We start from the raw sequence: 21,765 nt of genomic DNA, 5'->3' as shown, positions 1-21,765 counted from the left end.
AGTGACGATTTAGTGAGTAGTCGATTTTTGGGTTCGTAGTTGTTCATTTGCAAAGATTCTTAATAAATTAGTCTTTTGACAATTAACTGATAGAAAACAGTTTTCAATGTAGTTTTGTGTCAAACCATATATTAGCATATTACACTTTTTCAATTTTCTAAAAAGTAGCTGCTGTAACTGTTGATTCTAATATGATAATATACCATTTTAAACACAAAACTACACACTGAAAACTAAGTATCCTGTCATTTAAAGAATTGTTAAGAGTGTAATTTTTGCAAATTAACAACTATATACGAACCCAAATTAAATGAATCGACACTAAACCAACTTAACATTTTTTCTATTTTTTCTTGCAATTTGTCTCAAACTGCACTGACTTTTCTGTAAAATGCCTAAAAATTAACCATTAAATATACTGTAAGAATATATATATTTATATACATACAATCTGTGATAAAGTTTCACCTTGTTTTACACACATTTCACATTTTTGAAGAATATTGTTGAGTGTTGATACATTTTCGACACTAAACACTCGATAAGTTAATGTCTGTTTTTTAAAGTTGAAGCTTGTTATAAGTACAGCATGACTGTTTTTGGGTTTTTTTTAAAAAAGGTTTTGTAAGTAAAAACACACCAAGAAATTAATTTTACATTCAAATTTCGTAATACAAAAAAAGCAAGACTTTTTGTGACAAATAGGGCCAAATGCCAGTTATCATACAACATTAATGTATTTTTACATGGTAGTGTTAGTAAGTAGGAGTAATTTGCAGGTATTTAATGGGTAATTTTTAGGACATTTTACAAAAAGGTTGGTGCAACTTGATACAAAGTATAAAATAAAATAATATATATTATATATATATTATAATACTAAGTAAATTATTTAATTCCACAAAAGTGATGAAGTCTTTCTTTTTGAAAATAAAGTCAAACGATGGTGATTCTACAAAATGGCTGTATTTTTTTTTACAAGATCCTGAAATACAGTGAAATTAGATTTTACTGTTTAATTCCATAATGACAAAAGTCTTTCTTTAATAATAATGTGAAATGATTTTTACAACATAGCTGTATTTTTACAGGGGTTGTGTTGCCTGCAAATTACTCCAGAAAATTACTACAAATTTAAAGGACCTGTAAAATAAATCTTGTCTTTGTTGTTGTCCAAGATGCTTATAAAATGTTGTTTCTTTTATGTGTCCAGCCTGCAGTGTATGGATAAAGTTTCCATATTTAGCATGCCATAGCTCTGCGCTAACATGACTGTTAACCCCCAGTGATCATGTGACCTCTGTATGAATGAAACGTCTGTTTTTTGGATTTTTCTTTCTTTCTCAGGAAAATCCCTCCGTGTTCCTCGCGCTCACATCTGTTGAAGAGTTTAAAAAAAGAAAATAAGTGAAATACAAAACACGTTGGTATATATGTGTATGTCCTTTTTAATATATGTATTTACTTTGTCATAATTAAATGAAAAACTTTTGGTAAAAGAAGAGTTATCTCGCTTTTTGTCATCAATGTATGACTGACATTTCCGTGCCGGATAAAATTAGGTGTAAGTCATGCTTTTATTGATTTGTGCTAGTGATTTTATGATGCGTTCACTAGAAATGGAAATTTCCGCCGTCACTACCTGCTTGTTTGTAACAGAAACTTGTTTTTCTAGTTTTCTGGGGATTTTTTTATTGATATAGAAAATGTCATTATATGATATATTATATTACATCACTTGCAGCACACCACACACATTTCACTTCCAGTTGGATCGTTATCAGGTCAAAACAAAAAAAAAACCCCAACATGTTCATGTTCCTATGGGAATATGCTTCAGTTTATGATGCAATCCCTTCTGGAGTCGCAATGCTCTTTAAGTTTCGTTTTCCCTTCGTGCAGCTGCGTCAGACTGTGTGTTTGTCCTGCAGTCTATAAATACGCGGCGGTTCAGTCTCCAGTCAGGATCCGTCCGAGCTGTCAGCCTCCCGCACACCGCAGCTGAGGTAAGACCCGGGAGAACTCTTTAAGTTTAGTTTCTTACTTATCGCTGAAGACTCAAGCATGACATGAAGCAACTGAAGATGTTTTCTGAGTGATGGGGAACCTTTCTTTAAGTGCGTCTGACACACGGAGGAGCTCTGTCCTTTAACGACTGTTTGGAGACACATACAGTAGTAATTATTAGGTGTGTTAGTTAGACACATAACGTTTCCTGACGGCAGGTACCGCTGGAGAGTGAAGGGCGTCTGTCAGACTCACAGCTAATATAACTAATATAACAGCTATTGTTAGCCTAGCCACCGTAGCCAGTCAGACCAGTTCATAACAGAAGTTTCGAGCCAACAAACATAAACAATGCTGGTATTTTTCTTCGATTTCATTTATTACTTGAACGCGGTCACATTTTGCTTCATGTAAAACTCAACGTCGCGGAACTTTAATCAGGCATACTGGGCGATAAAACCATAAAAGTAATTATCTCGATTTAATTGTTCGTTTGTAATCTGTAGCTACAGAAAATAACCTGGGTCACTGAACGTGTAACTAATTTTGCAATCTGAGCCATATTACATGTGTGCTGTATCACACTCACTGATGCAATTTTATTGCTTATTTAGGAACTTTTCAGATTACACTGGTAAGTTTGGGTTTTTTTTTTTTTGCATATTTAGGCCCAATCATTTTTTAAACAATTTTGGTTCTATTATACTGTTTACATTGAATAAATATTGATTATATCAGTTTTTAAGACCGTGGGATGTTTATGATTTGTACGTATAAGGCAGTTCTAAATTTGCTCACAGAGTAAGAACAAATTCAGGTAAGAACATGTTGATGAATCCTGGATTTGTGCTTAAAATATTCGTATGCACAGTTTAAGCATACATTTGTGTGTACGCACTGTTTGTGAATGAGGCTCATAGAAACCTGTTTTTCTTGCTGTAATCATTCCTGCTGTTCATACTGACCATTAGAAGATCCCTTCATAATGACCTTACAATGGGAGTGATGGGAGAAAATCCACAAAGTTTTTAATTTGATGCTAAAAAGACTGTAAATGTGTCAGATATCCACTTGATATGACTAACTCAGACTGCTGAAGCCTCATATAAGCTTCACATCAACTTTTTTAAATGCACTTTTGCACAAAAATGTCCTGTACAAAATTCTGTAATATCTTTAAAATAGATAGATTCACGACACAGTCTGGTTTGTAACGTCACTGACAGACTCTCTCCTCTCTCTGCAGTATTTTGTTTAGATCGTGTCTAAGATGTCCATCATCCAGATCCCGCCTTACCACTACATCCATGTGCTGGACCAGAACACCAACGTCACCCGCGTGGAGATCGGACCGCTCACCTACATCCTCCAGGACAATAAAAGGTCAGAGGGCAGAAAAAACAGAAAGAATCAACCTAAGATTCAGCTGTGGTTCAATTAACCAGATACTGCTTCTTAACATCATTTGTTGTTGACGAGTACAACTACTCTCAGGTTAACTTGTGGCTACCAGTACTAGTTTCAGTACAGCAATGTAGAAAATACTCCATTAAATGTCCTGCATGAAAAATCCCACTAACTAAAAGTACATTATGAGCTTGATGTAGTTAAAGTAATGCAGTAAAAGTACATAAGTATTATGAGCTTGATGTAGTTAAAGTATTGCAGTAAAAGTAGTGGTTTGGTCCCTCTGACTGATATATTATTATATATGACATCATTAGATTATTAATAGTGAAGCATCAGTGTTAGAGCAGCATGTTACTGTTGTAGCTGCTGGAGGTGGAGCTAGTTTACACTACTTTATATACAGTTAGCTAGTTTAGTCCAGTGGTTCCCAACCTAGGGGTCGGGCCCCTCCAAAGGGTCAGCAGATAAATCTGAGGGGTGGTGAGATGATTAATGGGAGAGGAAAGAAGAAAAAACAAAGTTCTGATACACAAATCTGTTTTCAGTTTTTGGACTTTTTCTCTAATCTTTGATTTTTGCTGAAATATTGGATCATTTGAACATTTATTGAAATGAAAGCATGTGAGAAGTTTAGAGGGAAAAATCACTATTTGGTGAAACAACATAATAAAACTAGTTTGGTAACTTTCAGAGTGATTGTTGTGACCTCATCCTGTTTCACTTGTATCTTTTCCAGAGTGCTCTTCTCTCCGAAGCGAATGATCACGGTGCCACCGCATCACTACTGCGTGATCGCCAACCCTGTGGCCCGTGATGATAACGGCCAGGTCCTCTTCGACCAGTCCGGTCAGGCCATACGCCGCCATGGCGACCTGGGGATCCGTCTGTCCCAGGATCCGTTCCCGCTGTACCCCGGAGAGGAGATCCAGGAGGTCTGTGAGAAACTCTGGTGATCCTCTGACTGTTCATCTAGCTGAGTAGAAGACAACATGTACACCACTTGTTTTGTCTCTTATGATGTTCAATCAAATCCCCCGAAGTTCCAGTTGTAAAGAAAAGTCAATTCTTGCACGCTTATCAGCTGCATCACTTTTGTTAAAGTTGACTTTTTTTAATAAATCGATGCAGAAATCGATCTACAGTCCTGTCTGATTGTCAGACTGAAAGGCACCATCTTTACAGTTTGATGTTGTGTATTCTCTGAATGTCAGTGGAGAACTTTCTTCTGTGTTATCGTGGTCATGTCTGACACATGTCTGACTAAGCGGGAAGCTCCTGGTCCCCAATGCTCCCCAGTGCCTCAAACCTGCGTTCTTTCTAATGGCCAGCAGGTGGCGACTACACTGGTTGCAAAAAGAAGTCTGAGAAAATGAGCCTACTTCTCACTTTATTTGAATTGTTACCTCAGTAAACTGTTTCCTAATGAGTTTATGGTCTCAGTCACTAGTTTCAAGTCTTCTTCAGTGCAGCATGATGTTCATTTTGCAAATTATGGTCCCATTTAGAGTGAAATAGATGATTAAGCAGTGTATGCTTTAGGGTGTGGCTACATTGTGATTAACAAGATGCTACCACGGCGACAATGTTGGTTAAGTAATGTAACCTTAGCATAACCTCAGATTCACAGAGTATAGGTGTAGCTGCTGCTATTTCAGTTCAGTTCATGAAAGTTAATTGTAAAATTTGTGTTGTTCAGTGTTTGGTTGAATTAGTTCAGTAGTTCAAATTTTCCGGTAAGCACGTTTTGTTTTAATGTTTTAAGCCTGTTTTTCGCTAGCTAAATTAGCATAATGACAGTTAACCATAGACTGTAAATGCACCATGCTAACCAAGCTAGCAGCTAACGTTAGGGTCAGCTCCACTATTTAGTCCCAATATGGTCACTTCTGGCTCCAAAATTCCAAGATGGCGACAGTCAAAATACAGAACTCGAGGTTTCATAAAAGGAGTCCGCAAACCAATTGGTGACGTCACGTTTCTTTTACAGTCTGTGTCTGATAGGTGTGTGTATATGTATGTGTCCATCAGGATGTGACGCCGCTGCAGATCGTGGAACTCGACACGGAGCTGGAGGACTTCAAGGCGGAGGAAAGACTGAAGAGAGTGGCTGAAGACGAGTGGCTGTTCGAAGGGCCGGGTACGTTTTTATCAGACTCTAGATACTCTTCATCTGTCAAATCTGTGCTCTAATATATAAATACTACAAACATAATTACCACTACTACATTATTACAAATGTAACAACATAACATAATAGTTCACCCCATGTTAGATTATATGACACACAATAATACCACATATAACAAAATCAAACATGTTTTACACAGAAAAACATCATAGAAGTGACCTATACAAACATTTTCTTTGTGTCCTTTCATGGTCTGAAAGAATCTGATGGCGCAAAAGTGTCTTTTCAGTATTTCATGGCAAGTTCTTGAGCTCACGTTTGTGTTAAGGCCTTTACACACCGGGGTTTTTTTTTTTTGTTTGTTTTTTTGAATTGTTTATATCATGAGCACTTTCACACAGAACACAAATAACACGTAGTTTTTTTTGCCAGAGCGAGGTAAATTTTTCTGAGTTTTCACACAGTGAATAAAAGCATCAACCAATCATGAAGTGTAATCTACACAGACCGCTGTTTATTGCGAAGGCCCACGTGGGGTGTTGAAAATCCCGCTGTATGTTTTTTTTTTTAATTATTTACCGTGTCTACATTGATTGATCAGCTTCCAGTCTGTCTGTTAGCTCGTCTGTTTCACTGCAGGCAGACAGGTAGGCTCACTCGCTATGGTGGGCGGTGAAATAAAGCCTCTGAATCAACATATTGATTCAGAGGCTTTATACAGAAGCAGCTGTCTGTCAGCAGCAGCTCCTGGTTAGCTGAGAGGACAAACTGCCTTCACCAGGCTGACTGACAGCAGAATGCGCTGTTGCAAATTCTTTTGCAAAGTTGTGTTTCTGTGTTTCTGTCACAAATTCGTATTGCTGACGGTGTGAATAGTTTTGATGCGAACTATTCACAGGCGAGTATTTTGCATTTTCATGTCATTTATTCATCTCACCCCTGGTGTGTTAAAGGCTTTTAGTCTGATATATTTCAGACTCATAGCGTTTTTTGATGTTGTGGCAGGAACCCACACCCTGAGGAAGGAGGTGACTGTTCTAAAGACCATCAAGGTTTGCAAGGGTGGAGGCAAGAATGGCGCCGCCGTCAAAATCGCAGGTAAAACATACACAAGACCTGTTGCATGCAGGTCCTTGATTATAAAGCATTTACAAATCAAAATGTTTTAAATATTTTATGAGGAAGAACTGAAGCTTGCAGGCTCTGCACATTTGCATTAATGGCTTAAGCTGGTGTTTGTTATTTAAAAGAGTCTCCACAGAATTTGTAATTTCCCTTCTGTAAGATCAGACTCGTGATGGACCGTTTTTGAAAAAAGGGTGAAAATTGATGCAGCAGAACTATAAACATTTTTCGAATTGTTGTATATGTCATGAGTTCTTTCACACGGAACGCAAATATCACGCGAAAAAGACGTAATTTTTTTGCCAGAGCAAGGTAAATTTTTTTGGAGTTTTCACACAGCGAATAAAAGCATCAACCAATCACGAAGTGTAATCTACACAGACAGCTGTTTATTGTGAAGGCCCATGTGGGGTGTTTGACGTTTATTCATCTCGCCTCTGGTGTGTTAAAAGCCTTTAGTCTGATATATTACAGACTCATAATGTTTTTTGATGTTGTGGCAGGAACCACAAAGACCATTAAGGTTCACAAGGGAGGAGTAGACCAAGGAACCGCCCTCAGAATCGCAGGTAACACACACACACACACACACACACAAGACCAGTTGCATGCAGGTCCTTGATTATGAAACATTTGCAAATCAAAATGAGGAAGAACCTGGCGGACTGAAGCTTGCAGGCTCTGCACATTTGCATTAAAGACTTCTGCTCATGTTTGTTATTTAAAAGAGTAACATCATCAGACTCATGATGGACAGTTTTTGAAAAAAGGGTGATAATCGATGCAGCAGAACCAAAGATATCTTTTTTTTTTTTTTTTTATTCCACACATTCTTCTCCCTTGTTAAGTGTTTTATGCTAGCTGTGGCTAATGTTGCATGGAGCTGTTAGCTTCAAGCAGAGTTGAGGAGCAGGCTATAGAGCTATGCTAACGTAATTTTTTAAAAAAAAATTTAGTGCAAACAACTTTTAAAATTCAGTTGGTACTTTTCTTTTATGCTAATGTAACTTTTTTATGCTAACATAACATTTTAATGCTAACATTGCTTTTTAAATTCTAATCGTACTTTTTTAATGCTAACATTACTCTTTTTAATGCTAACGTAACTTAGGCTTTGAACAGATCACAAGACTTTCAGCTATTAAACTTCTGTTTAGCTTTTTGACATCTTGTACGGTTTTTACAGAATCACAGGTTATGTTTCATGAAATCTTTGGACAGTTCCAGATTTTATAATGGGTCTATATTGCGCAGACAAAGAGTGTACGTCCAGGCCTTCAAATTTTATAAAAAAATCTTAAACACATTATACAAATTACACATTACACAGTAGACAAATTTGTCCTCTCTTATCCAATGTTACTTCCATTGAAATAGGACTCACAGTTTTTGAGTACATCCCCTAAAAGGGTGGGGAGTGCTGAATAAAAGTCCCACTGACTTTCATGTTATCTGAGCTCTGATCTCATTACCAAAAAAAGAGATGATGTTGATTATATAGATTCATATATATGCACCAAGCAGCATTTTCTATTGTGTGTTTCAGGAACAGTTGTTGGCGTGGTAGCAGGTGCAGGTAAGACTTTTTCAACTAACTTTTGACACACTTTAATGTAGATTGTGTAAAGTATTTCAGTACATTGTCATGACAAACACTGTTCTTGTCCATCTGCAGTGGGAGCTGTTGTTACGGCCCCTCTTGTTCTGGGGGCCATAGGTTTCACCTCAGCTGGAATAGCAGGAGGCTCCATCGCTGCAAGCATGATGTCCAGTGCTGCAATTGCTAACGGAGGAGGAGTGGCAGCGGGAAGTCTGGTGGCTATTTTGCAGTCAGCAGGTAAAAGCCATAATCTTGGATGAAATGATTATTATTAAACAATGACACATAATCTTTGTGTCTGATCAACCTGGAACTGACAGAAACAATAATGTAACATTGAGAACAAGGCTTTGATCCGTCGCTGCTAAAATGATGTCGGCTGCTGCAGTTGCAAACTGAGCAGGAGTAGCAGCAGGAAGTCTGGTGGCTGTTTTTCAGTCAGCAGGTTACATGTCTTGATATGTTATTGTAGTGATAACTGTTATATTTGCATGTGCAAGAGGATTGGAAGAACATAAACTCCTATAAATAGTGTCTGGAAAACCTGCAGCTGAAACAACAATAATATCACATTGTCACAACAAGTTTAGATGGATAATTCGTGCAGTATTCAGCAAAAAGTGTGGTTCCAGCTTCTCAAATGTGAATATTTTCTGGTTTCTTTAGTCTTCTATGATAATAAACTGAATATCTTTGGGGTTTGGACAGAACAAGACACTGTAGGTTGCATCTTGGGCGTGTGATTGACATTTTTCACCATTTTCTGGCATTTTATAGACTAAACAATGAATTGATTAATTGAAAATGAAAATAGTCGTTAGTTGCAGTAATTTAGTGTTACTTCTGTATATGCTGCAATGACAATAGTGGCTTGAGAAGAAGGCTTTCTCAGCTTCTCTGTAGTGCGACAGCTTGATAAAGTCCACTGATGCTCTGCTGGGAATCTAACGTGTGACGTCTTGCTGCAGGTGTGGTCGGTCTGTCGGGAGCTGCCTCTGCAGCTGTGGGTGGCGCTGGAGCAGCAGTTGGAGGAGCAACTGGAGCAACAGTGGGATGGATGACTAAAGTCTTCGGAAAGGAAAAACAGAAAAGAAAATGATTAATTAAAATTGTTTAGACTCTCGACAAACAGCAGTTCATTTACTAAACAGCATTTTTTGTATTAAAGTTTGGATGTTTGTGCAATAAATTTTTTACAACCTGTGAAAGGTTCAGTGTGTCGTCTGTAAATGTTAAATCACAAGTCTCAAGTCAACAACATTGTCTCTCACCACAACCATGTCTTGAACAGTGAAAACAAATTGTGACCATCAAACTGGAGATACTGGGTTCCACGATTTAATAAGATCAGACTGAAGCGCACTTTTGTACAGCAGTCAATCCTAAAAGTCAGTCCAGGGCCCTGAATATTGTCCTCTGTGATTATTATGTTAAATGTATATATCTTTGTTTCTTGTCTTAATTTGTCTTTTCTGTGAAGTTGCAAATGGAGCTGCTGTAACGCTAGAAAAACTTCAGACGTGATGTGACAGGTTGTGCAAAACATTTTCCTGCCTAATCAAATTGTCCAATTTTAATTAAAACAAAACAAAACAAAACCTCAAATGTTTACTTTTTTTCTTTTCTTTTTTTTAAGTTAAATTATAATTAATTCACTTTGTGGCCACAGTAAAGTTGTGGGCATTAAACCAAAGCATTTTTTTTTTTTTTATTTTTTTATTTTATTAGTGTATTTGTCAGGATAATGCAAAAAAACACTGTAACAGGTTACAATAACATGATACAGATGTGTTGCTTATAGGATTTCTAGCCAAGGCTAATTGGCAACCTCTGTCCCTGGTTAGGCTTCATAATTAAAAATGGTCATAACAAATCATCGTTACCAGAAGTACATTAGTTAAATGAGATGATTTCAATAAACTGAAAAATGTTAAAATGGTCTGTTGAGCTGGGGGGGAACTGCTGAGTCATGAATTATAAAATATAACAAGATATTTTAGATTTATTAAATTCAAATATTTAGATCAGGAACTGAACTGTGATGAGAGGATCAACACTAAAATTATGTTAGATTGTCATTTTCAGTGTTGGACTGATGTGGTGGGTATTGGATAATTCTACCACTTTAATTCTACCACCGCTTGCTTCTTTTTTGTAAGGGATCACAAATCAAAAAAGTGTGGAAACCGCTGGTTTTTACAAGATGGCTAACTTGAAACTGAAGATAACCCTTCATTTTCACCTCAATAGAACAAGCAGGGACTCTGAACTGTGTGCTGTGTGAAATATCACCCTCCACTGGTAAAAGTTCAGTATTGCATCAAGTTGGTTTCACAGATTTACTGTAAATGAGAAGATGGGGACTTAAAGAATGATATATTTGCACTTTGACTCAAATCATCTTTGTCTACGAAGACTGGAAATATGAGATGTTGTTGCATGTCGAGATGGATTGAAGGAATTCATTCATGTATTTTCAAATGATGTTTTTATTGACTATTTTGAAGTTGTTTTTGTAAATCACTTTTTAATTTCAACAATTAATTGATGGATAATTATTTAATTTGTAAATTCTTTTTATAATTAGTCTTTTTAATTGTACAATTAGTTATTAATTAATGAAATGCTTTATTACTATTTCCATGACCCTTGTGGTCCTCCATAATAGATATGTACAGATTCATACAAAGAAGTTACACTTGAAATCCCAAATTGTTACTGCCTTGTTTCTCATTTTCTTCCCACTGTACCTACGTTAAATTACCAGTAAGAACTGGTAAGTATTTTATATGTGTAAGACCCACTGCAAGTCACTCTCATAAGAAATGACAATAAAGGGAATAAAGTATAAATATTTTTTATTACAGAAAGTCATTGAGAATTTACATTCGTCACCCTTAACCTCCTCACAGTTAACTTCCCAGCTAACACTAACAGGGCAGGGGCTGAGTTTCACTAAGACACACCAGTTCACACTGTAAACAATGTAATCAGTCCAACACACCAGGTGAGTTAACGCATTCCAAAGTTGGTACACATGATTATCTTCACTGATAACGACTAACAACCATGACTCACCTTAAGCCTGCCCTGACTGGCTGACTGGTACCTGAGTACATTAGTAAGTGGTGGGGACAGCAGGCAGACTGACATTAAATTAACAAACAAAAATAAGAAAAAAGAAAACTAATCCGCCCCAAGGGCAATACCCATATATTTTTGCTCACTTGCCAGGACAGACAACAGAAAAGAAAACAAACAAACAAACAAATCATACAAATAATCCCACTGCAAGAGCAGCTGATGGACCACTGATGTGCTGCAGGAATTTTTTTTTTTTTTTACCAATCTTAAAAACACTTTATTGCACAAATATTAAATTACATACTGATTAAATGTTAAAAACTACATGACTGAACTTTAAAATACCTGGTACATCAATTTATTTTCATACCAACTACCAGCCACCTACAACCCAGCAGGGAAGCGGGTCTGAAATACACAAAAATAATAAATGTCACACACACACACATTCCAACCTGGCAGTATAACACACTATACATAAACAGCGTTAAGCCTACCCGTCGTTCCAGCATGCCAGCATGGGTCGAGGTGTGCACCTGCCTCAATCCTGAACCAACAGTTGCAAAAACCCTCTGTTCCTCCTTCAGGTAGCCTTATATCTGCCAAACCTCAATAATTGGTCTACCTCCCCTTTTTCACTCGGTGCCACCTGTCACATATGTACAGATTCATACGAGGCCCCATGTTGTATTTGGTGGTCAGATTATTTAAACTAGTCTGAACTGGCAGACATCATAGGCTACTCACAGTCTCCTGTGTTCTGATTATGATTGGATTTAAAGATCCAACATCTTAGAGTAGACTTAGACTGTATCGCTCTCAATATCTGGCTTGGACATTACCACTTTATCACCATAACACCGAGAGTGGGGGGACAAAAAGTCTTGCTGTCCCCCGTATTTTGGCGCCAGTGATAGAAATATATAAAGGACCCTCAGATCACAATAGAAAAACATCAGGCCAGTAGCTGTCGTACTCTAGATTTAAATAGAGGCGCCTCTGTATTCTAAAAGATGGGAGTCTACAATATCCAACCCTCAGATGTTTATGGAAAATAGTACAGGGGATAACCATGTCATACATAAAGTAATGCAGATATAAATAAACAGCACAGGAATGAATTAATACCTGAAGAGAACACGGCAATAATAAATAATCAATCAATCATAGGAATGGTCTGATATTAAAGTCCTCATTCAGACCCCTTGGTGTGAGAGTATTCAGTGTATAAATATAATAATATAATATGATGTAAGAGGGGAGTCAGATTTTAGTAGATGTAAAAACTAAACCTCCCTAAAAACTCCCTCCTCAATCTCTCCTCTGTTATCACTATGGTGACAAATAGGTCCAGATATATCAGTAAAGAGATTGTGGTTTGGTTCACACCTTGAATTGTTTAATAAGAATTTCGTTTAGTGAATCATCGTTTAATGAAATCCCTGATTAAAACAATCTCCCTGCCGATTTACTATCCTTTCATTATTTATTTATCCTGCAGTAAACCGGATATAACAAGACTTTTTCCTTTAAACATATTTATACGAAACCGAAAATGTACATATTCCTATGGGAATATGCTTCAGTCTATGATGCGATCCCGTCTGGTGTAGTAATACTCCTTTAGTTTCGTTTTCCCTTCGTGGCGTCAGACTGTCTATAAAAACGCAGCAGTTCAGTCTGCAGTCAGGATCCGTCCGAGCACACCGCAGCTGAGGTAAGACCCGGACCCTTTAACAACTGTTTCGAGACACGCAGTAGTAGTTATTAGGTGTGTTAGTTAGACACATAACGGTTCCTGACGGCAGGTGCCGCTGGAGAGTGAAGGGCGACTGTCAGACTCACAGCTAATATAACTAATATAACAGCTATTGTAAGCCTAGCCACCGTAGCCAGTCAGACCAGTTCATAACAGAAGTTTCGAGCCAACAAACATAAACAATGCTGGTATTTGTCTTGTTTCATTTATTACTCGAACGCGGTCACATATTGCGTCATATAAAACTCCACGTCGCGGAACATTAACCAGTCATACTGGGCGATATAAAGATAACTAATTATCTCGATATAATGTTTCTCTAATGAAATATAACAAATCTTCATTACTGTTCGATATAATTAAACTGAGGAGAGAGAAGCTGTCGCTAAATGCTAAGCTAAGTAACTAGCAGATCTGAAAAGCGTGTAAACAACTGTTGGATTAACGAGAAAGAGAAATAGAAGAAGAGAGCTAGGAGTGATAAAGCAGAACTATTGTAAGTTTAAATGTACAGAAGGTAATTAGCTGCTGTAATGAAGAATATAGCAAAATTAACTGGTTTGAGGCATGGATGGTTTGAGTAGAGAAACGCAACCAGTTGCCTGCATATGAGGCGTTTAGGGAACGTTGGTACATTGTTCCGTGTACCGCTGGTCTGTATGTGAGGCGTTTAGTGGACATCTGTAATTTGTATCTACAGAAAATAATCTGGGTTACTGGACGTGTAACTAACCTTGCAGTCTGAGGCATCTTACATGTGTTGTATCATACTCACTGATGCCAATTTAGCAATTTTGTTGCTAGATTTAGCAACTTTTCAGGTTACCCTGGCAAGTTTTTTTTTGCATATTTAGGCCCAATCATTTCCTAAACAATTTTGGTTCTAATATACTGTCTACATTGAATAAATATTGATTATATCAGTTTTTAAGACCGTGGGATGTTTATGATTTGTACGTATGGTCTAAGGCACGGTTTAAGCACAGATTTGTGCATACACAGTGTTTGTGAATGAGGCTCATAGAAACCTGTTTTTCTTGCTTACATCATTCCTCCTGTTCATACTGACCATTAGAAGATCCCTTCATAATGAACTTACAACGGAAGTTATGGGGGATAAAATCCACAAGTTTTTAAAAGTTTATCTGAAGCTAATTTGAAGCTTCAGCGTCCAAATGAGTCAAATCAGTTCCTCTTTTTGTTACTATACTTCCACCTGCAGCTCAACAGGGAAACACAAAGAGGGAATTTGATGCTAAAAAGACTGTAAATGTGTCAGATATCCACTTGATATGACTAACTCAGACTGCTGAAGCTGAATAGAAGCTTCACATCAATTTTTTTAAATGCATATTTGCACAAAAAAATGCAAAAAATGTCCTATTCAAAATTCTGTAATATCTTTAAAATGGATAAATTCACAACACAGTCTGGTTTGTAACGTCACTGACAGACTCTCTCCTCTCTCTGCAGTATTTTGTTTAGATCGTGTCTAAGATGTCCATCATCCAGATCCCGCCTCACCACTACATCCATGTGCTGGACCACAACACCAAGGTCACCCACATGGAGATTGGACCGCTCACCTACATCCTCCAGGACAATAAAAGGTCAGAGGGCAGAAAAAACAGAAAGAATCAACCTGAGATTCAGCTGTGGTTCAATTAACCAGATACTGCTTCTTAACATCATTTGTTGTTGACGAGTACAGCTACTCTCAGGTTAACTTGTGGCTACCAGTACTAGTTTCAGTACAGCAATGTAGAAAATACTCCATTAAATGTCCTGCATGAAAAATCCCACTAACTAAAAGTACATTATGAGCTTGATGTAGTTAAAGTATTGCAGTAAAAGTACATAAGTATTATGAGCTTGATGTAGTTAAAGTATTGCAGTAAAAGTACATAAGTATTATGAGCTTGATGTAGTTAAAGTATTGCAGTAAAAGTACATAAGTATTATGAGCTTGATGTAGTTAAAGTATTGCAGTAAAAGTAGTGGTTTGGTCCCTCTGACTGATATATTATTATATATGACATCATTAGATTATTAATAGTGAAGCATCAGTGTTAGAGCAGCATGTTACTGTTGTAGCTGCTGGAGGTGGAGCTAGTTTACACTACTTTATATACAGTTAGCTAGTTTAGTCCAGTGGTTCCCAACCTAGGGGTGGGGCCCCTCCAAAGGGTCAGCAGATAAATCTGAGGGGTGGTGAGATGATTAATGGGAGAGGAAAGAAGAAAAAACAAAGTTCTGATACACAAATCTGTTTTCAGTTTTTGGACTTTTTCTCTAATCTTTGATTTTTGCTGAAATATTGGATCATTTGAACATTTATTGAAATGAAAGCATGTGAGAAGTTTAGAGGGAAAAATCACTATTTGGTGGAGCTGTTAACAACTCATAGACATGTGAAATGTGACCCCGACTACACACTGCTTTTTGTAAGACGTCAAAAGCCAAAAAGGTTGGAAACCACTGGTTTCATCTTTAACAATGTGTTGTATTTTAAAAGCTTGTTATATTATCCATTGTGTCAAATCTGCATCTGAAAAGTAACTAAAGCTGTCAAATAAATGTAGTGGAGTAGAAAGTACAATATTTCCCTCTGAAATGTAGAAAGTAGCATCACATGGAAATACTCAAGTAAAGAACAAGTATAAATACCTCAAAATTGTACTTTAGTACAGTACTTAAGTAAATGTACTTAGTTACTTTCCACCACTGCTTATAAACGTCGAAATCTGACCTCTAGCATATATTTCAGGGTGTCTACAAGTATTAAAAAGTGTTCAGTTTCCTGTCCAAAGGTGTTGAATATTTCCTCTTTCCTGCTGTAGACAGTAACAGTAGTTGTAAGAGTTTTTTGTATGTGTTTGCCGCCGTTGGGAGACGTTCTTTATCTATAAACTACAAGTGGAGTGGAAGTATAAAGTAGCATCACATGGAAACACTCAAGTAAAGTACAAGTACCTCAAAACTGTACTGAAGTACAGAAATACATTTATTGAAATGAAAGCATGTGAGAAGTTTAGAGGGAAAAATCACTATTTGGTGAAACAACATAATAAAACTAGTTTGGTAACTTTCAGAGTGATTGTTGTGACCTCATCCTGTTTCACTTGTATCTTTCCCAGAGTGCTCTTCTCTCCGAAGCGAATGATCAAGGTGCCACCGCATCACTACTGCGTGATCGCCAACCCTGTGGCCCGCGATGATAACGGCCAGGTCCTCTTCAACCAGTCCGGTCAGGCCATACGCCGCCATGGAGACCTGGGGATCCGTCTGTCCCAGGATCCGTTCCCGCTGTACCCCGGAGAGGAGATCCAGGAGGTCTGTGAGAAACTCTGGTGATCCTCTGACTGTTCATCTAGCTGAGTAGAAGACAACATGTACACCACTTGTTTTGTCTTTTATGATGTTCAATCAAATCCCCCGAAGTTCCAGTTCTAAAGAAAAGTCAATTCTTGCACGCTTATCAGCTGCATCACTTTTGTTAAAGTCGACTTTTTTTAATAAATCGATGCGGGAATTGAGTTTTTTCTTTGAGACTGGAACTTCTTTGTTTATGAGCGACTATCTGCAAAACTAATGACATTCACAGTCTGGTTTTTATTATGTTTTTATCCATAAGTCTGTGTGTTCTGTGTTTCACAGGTTTCCGCTTGGGAACAATGCAATGCTAAATTTAAACAGAGAAAAAAGCAAATATTTAATAAAGGAAAGAAACTAGAACATGGTTTTATCATGGGTAAAGAATTAGTTTTCAATTGTAGAGAGGCGTTTTGTTATTGTGCATCTTTATTTAGCAGAAAAATCTCCTCATGTTTTAAAGATAAACAAGTTGCTACCACGGCGACAATGTTGGTTAAGTAACGTAACCTTAGCATAACCCCAGATTCACAGAGTAAGCACATTTTGTTTTAATGTTTTAAGCCTGTTTTTCGCTAGCTAAATTAGCATAATGACAGTTAACCATAGACTGTAAATGCACCATGCTAACCAAGCTAGCAGCTAACGTTGGGGTCAGCTCCACTCTTTCGTCCAAATATGGTCACTTCTGGCTCCAAAGATCCAAGATGGCGACGGTCAAATCCAAGATGGCGACAGTCAAAATACAGAACTCGAGGCTTCATAACTGGAGTCCATAAACCAACTGGTGACGTCACAGTTATTTTACAGTCTATGTGTCTGATATGTGTGTATGTGTACATCAGGATGTGACGCCGCTGCAGATTGTGGAACCGGACATGGCACTGCGCCTGCGGGCGCTGCAGGACTTCGAGGAGGAGGGAGGAGAGAGGAGAGCGGCTGGAGACGAGTGGCTGTTCAAAGGGCCTGGTACGTTATTATCAGACTCTAGATATTCTTCATCTGTCAAATCTGTGCTCTAATATAAATATTAGACCTTATAAACATAATTACCTTACTACATCATTACAAACGTAACAATGTAACATATAAGTGTGAATTTTCTCATTTTTGCAAATTTCTACATGTATTAAAGATTTATTCTTAAGTTTCATTGCATATTATTCAAATAGTTCATCCCACATTGGATTATGTGACACACAATAACACCACATATTATTAAAATACTTTCTGCAGTTATGTAAATTAAAACAAATCACTGCCACAAATCACTGAACATGATCCTAAACTAAAGTTTTACACAGAAAAACATCATAAAAGTGACCTATACAACTGTTTTCTTAGTGTCCTTTCATCGTCTGAATTAATTTGATGGAGCAATTAATTTGATGTGAACTATTCACAGGCGAGTATTTTGCATTTTCATGTTGTTTATTCATCTCACTCCCGGTGTGTTAAAGGCCTTTGTTCTGATATATTTCAGACTCATAACATTTTTTTGATGTTGTGGCAGGACTCTACATCCCGCGGAACGAGGTGATGGTTCTGGAGACCATCGAGGTTCGCAATGAAGGAGGAGACGATGGAAATGAAGGAGGAGACGATGGAAATGAAGGAGGAGACGATGGAAATGAAGGAGGAGACGATGGAAATGAAGGAGGAGGCAATGGAACCGCCCTTAAAGTCGCAGGTAACACACACACACACACACACACACACAAGACCTGTTGCATGCAGGTCCTTGATTATAAAACATTTGCAAATCAAAATGTTTTAAATATTTTATGAGGAAGAACCTGGCGGACTGAAGCTTGCAGGCTCTGCACATTTGCATTAAAGACTTCTGCTCATGTTTGTTATTTAAAAGAGTAACATCATCAGACTCATGATGGACAGTTTTTGAAAAAAGAGTGAAAACCGATGCAGCATAACCAAAGATATCTTCTTTTTTTTATTCAACACATTCTTCTCCCTTGTTAAAAGTTTTTTGTGCTAGCAGTGGCTAATGTCGCATGGAGCTGTTAGCTTCAAGCAGAGATGAGGAGCGGGCTACAGAGCTATGCTAACGTAATTTTTTAATTTTTTTTTAATGCAAACATAACTTTTTAAATTCAATTGGTACTTTTTTAACGCTAACATTATTCTTTTTAATTCTAACATTACTCGTTTTAATGCTAGCATTACTTTTTAAATTCTAATGTAACTTTTTTTAATGCTAACATTTTAATGCTAACATTACTCTTTTTAATGCTAACGTAATTTAGGCTTTGAACAGATCACAAGACTTTCAGCTATTAAACTTCTGTTTAGCTTTTTGACATCTTGTACGGTTTTTACAGAATCACAGGTTATGTTTCATGAAATCTTTGGACAGATTTTATAATGGGTCTATATTGCACAGACAAAGAGTGTACGTCCAGGCCTTCAAATTTTATCCAAAATCTTCAACACATTATACAAATTACACATTACACAGTAGATAAATTTGTCCTCTCTTATCCAATGTTACTTCCATTGAAATATGACTCAGTTTTTGAGTACATCCCCTAAAAGGAGAGCTGTGAATAAAAGTCCCACTGACTCACGTCATGAGCTCTGATCTCATTACCAAAAATAGAGATGATGTTGATATTTAAATTTATTTATATTTATTTGTTATATAATTTTAAAATTTTAATTTTTGAGTTATAAGAAGTTGTTTGGTGACTAATTTTGGCTGAAACATTCCAAGTGATATGAATGTGGATGTTAATCACAGACAAGTGTGTCATTATCTGCCACAGGGGGGCGCTGATACCGTAGCAACCTGTTAGTGACTGTCTAATTCAACGGTTAAATTCACAGTCAACACACACACACATACACAGTAAATGTATCTCAATAGGTGGCTAGTGAATTTTAGATCTGTATGTTAGTGTGTGTGTGTGTGTGTGTGTGTGTGTGTGTGTGTGTGTGTGTGAAGGAGTTCTATCTTTGTGAGGATCACATCCAATCCTATTGAAATATGCACCAAGCAGTTTTTTCTATTGTGTGTTTCAGGAACAGTTGTTGGCGTGGCAGCAGGTGCAGGTAAGACTTTTTCAACTAACTTTTGACACACTTTAATGTAGATTGTGTAAAGTATTTCAGTACATTGTCATGAAAAACACTGTTCTTGTCCATCTGCAGTGGGAGCTGTTGCCGCGGCCCCTCTTGTTCTGGGGGCCATAGGTTTCACCTCAGCTGGAATAGCAGGAGGCTCCATCGCTGCAAGCATGATGTCCAGTGCTGCAATTGCTAACGGAGGAGGAGTGGCAGCGGGAAGTCTGGTGGCTATTTTGCAGTCAGCAGGTAAAAGCCATAATCTTGGATGAAATGATTATTATTAAACAATGACACATAATCTTTGTGTCTGATCAACCTGGAACTGACAAACAATAATGTAACATTGAGAACAAGGCTTTGATCCGTCGCTGCTAAAATGATGTCGGCTGCTGCAGTTGCAAACTGAGCAGGAGTAGCAGCAGGAAGTCTGGTGGCTGCTTTTCAGTCAGCAGGTTACATGTCTTGATATGTTATTGTAGTGATAACTGTTATATTTGCATGTGCAAGAGGATTGGAAGAACATAAACTCCTATAAATAGTGTCTGGAAAACCTGCAGCTGAAACAACAATAATATCACATTGTCACAAGTACTTTAAAGTATATGCTGCAATGACAATAGTGGTTTGAGAAGAAGGCTTTCTCAGCTTCTCTGCAGTTAGACAGCTTGATAAAGTCCACTGATGCTCTGCTGGGAATCTAACGTGTGACGTCTTGCTGCAGGTGCGGTCGGTCTGTCGGGAACTGCTTCTGCAATTGTGGGCAGTGCTGGAGCAGCAGTTGGAGGAGCAGCTGGAGCAACAGTGGGATGGTTGACTGGACTCTTCAGAAAGGAAAATCAGAAAAAATGATTAATTCAAATTGTTTAGACTTGCACGCGACATGCCACTCCTGACTAAACCACTCCCACAAGATCATATGGCTCCGCCCCTCAGGTTTTTTTTTTTAATATTCCTTTGTATAGAAAAAAATCATCCAACTGTTAACCATTTCAATCCACTCTTGACTACAATAAATTGTTGGAATGGTTTCCTGGATCCTGTGTTTAAATATGCACCACATCAGATGTTCTGTGAGCCAACGCCACCATGAACTATATTTATATATAGCTTTTTCAGTAAATACTTCCATTCCTTATAATGTCCACCACTGATCAGAAAGGGCTGAGTGAATATAACATAACATATAACATGTATAATAACATATTAAGACTGGTCAACAACATTGTCTCTGACCACAACCATATCTTGAACAGCGAAAACAAATTGTGAAAATCAAATTGGAGATACTGGGTTCCACAATTTAATAAGATCAGACTGAAGCACTCTTTTATTCACCAATCAATCCTAAAATTAAATATGGAGCTTAATCCCAGATCAAATGTATGTTGAAAGGCCTTGAATATTGTCTTCTGTGATTGTAATGTTATTTTAAATATATTAAATGTATATATCTTTGTTTCTTGCCTTAATTTGTCTGTGAAGTTGCAAATGGAGCTGCTGTAATGCAAGAAAAACTTCAGACCTGATGTGACAGGTTATGCAAAACATTTTCCTGCCTAATCAAAGTGTCCAATTTTAATTAAAACAAAACAAAACAAAACCTCAAATGTTGTATTTTTTTTTTAAATTTAAGTGTAATTAATTTACTTTGTGGCCACAGTAAAGTTGTGGGCATTAAACAAAAACATTTTTTTAAATTTTGTTTATTTTATTAGTGTATTTGTCAGGATAATGCAAAAAAAAACACTGTAACAGGTTACAATAACATGATACAGATGTGTTGCTTATAGGATTTCTAGCCGAGGCTAATTGGCAACCTCTGTCCCTGGTTAGGCTTCATAATTAAAAATGGTCATTACAAATCATCATTACCAGAAGTACATTAGTTAAATGAGATGATTTCAATAAACTGAAAAATGTTAAAATGGTCTGTTGAGCTGAGGGGGAACTGCTGAGTCATGAACTATAAAATATAACAAGATATTTTAGATTTATTAAATTCAAATATTTAGATCAGGAACTGAACTGTGATGAGAGGATCGACACTGAAAATGCTGTTAGATTGTCATTTTCAGTTGTGGACTGATGGCCCATGTGGTGGGTATTGGATAATTCTACCACTTTATGCATCAAACAATTATTTAAATGAAACTGAAAAGTTTAGAGGGAAGATGTCTCATTGATGGAACTGCTACA

The 21,765-nt window shown here is 37.3% G+C and overlaps 2 protein-coding genes across 4 annotated transcripts; both read left to right on the top strand.

Annotated features, from left to right (window-relative positions):
* The first annotated feature begins 1,899 nt into the window (after nt 1–1,899).
* Nucleotides 1,900–9,478, top strand: LOC122966178 (major vault protein-like). Of its 3 annotated transcripts, XM_044330183.1 has the most exons (9): nt 1,900–2,006; nt 3,254–3,390; nt 4,154–4,349; nt 5,446–5,554; nt 6,551–6,643; nt 7,174–7,239; nt 8,217–8,246; nt 8,346–8,507; nt 9,239–9,478. In XM_044330183.1, exons 2-9 carry the CDS (start codon nt 3,278–3,280, stop codon nt 9,367–9,369), a joined length of 900 nt encoding a protein of 299 aa, XP_044186118.1. In that variant the 5' UTR covers nt 1,900–2,006; nt 3,254–3,277; the 3' UTR covers nt 9,370–9,478. The 3 variants fall into 3 exon arrangements, with proteins under 3 accessions (XP_044186118.1, XP_044186120.1, XP_044186119.1); XM_044330185.1 differs by lacking the exon at nt 6,551–6,643; XM_044330184.1 differs by lacking the exon at nt 7,174–7,239.
* Nucleotides 9,479–12,957: 3,479 nt separating this feature from the next.
* Nucleotides 12,958–21,025, top strand: LOC122966179 (major vault protein-like). The gene is made up of 9 exons (XM_044330186.1): nt 12,958–13,071; nt 14,587–14,723; nt 16,251–16,446; nt 17,331–17,454; nt 17,999–18,106; nt 18,149–18,175; nt 19,525–19,554; nt 19,654–19,815; nt 20,291–21,025. The coding sequence occupies exons 2-9, from the start codon at nt 14,611–14,613 to the stop codon at nt 20,416–20,418; spliced, it is 888 nt and encodes a 295-aa protein (XP_044186121.1). The 5' UTR covers nt 12,958–13,071; nt 14,587–14,610; the 3' UTR covers nt 20,419–21,025.
* Nucleotides 21,026–21,765: the final 740 nt, after the last annotated feature.

This window comes from Thunnus albacares, chromosome 17 (assembly GCF_914725855.1).
Source record: "Thunnus albacares chromosome 17, fThuAlb1.1, whole genome shotgun sequence".
NCBI lineage: Eukaryota > Metazoa > Chordata > Actinopteri > Scombriformes > Scombridae > Thunnus > Thunnus albacares.
Note: the sequence above shows the minus strand (reverse complement) of the source record. Positions and strands in the feature narration are given on the sequence as shown.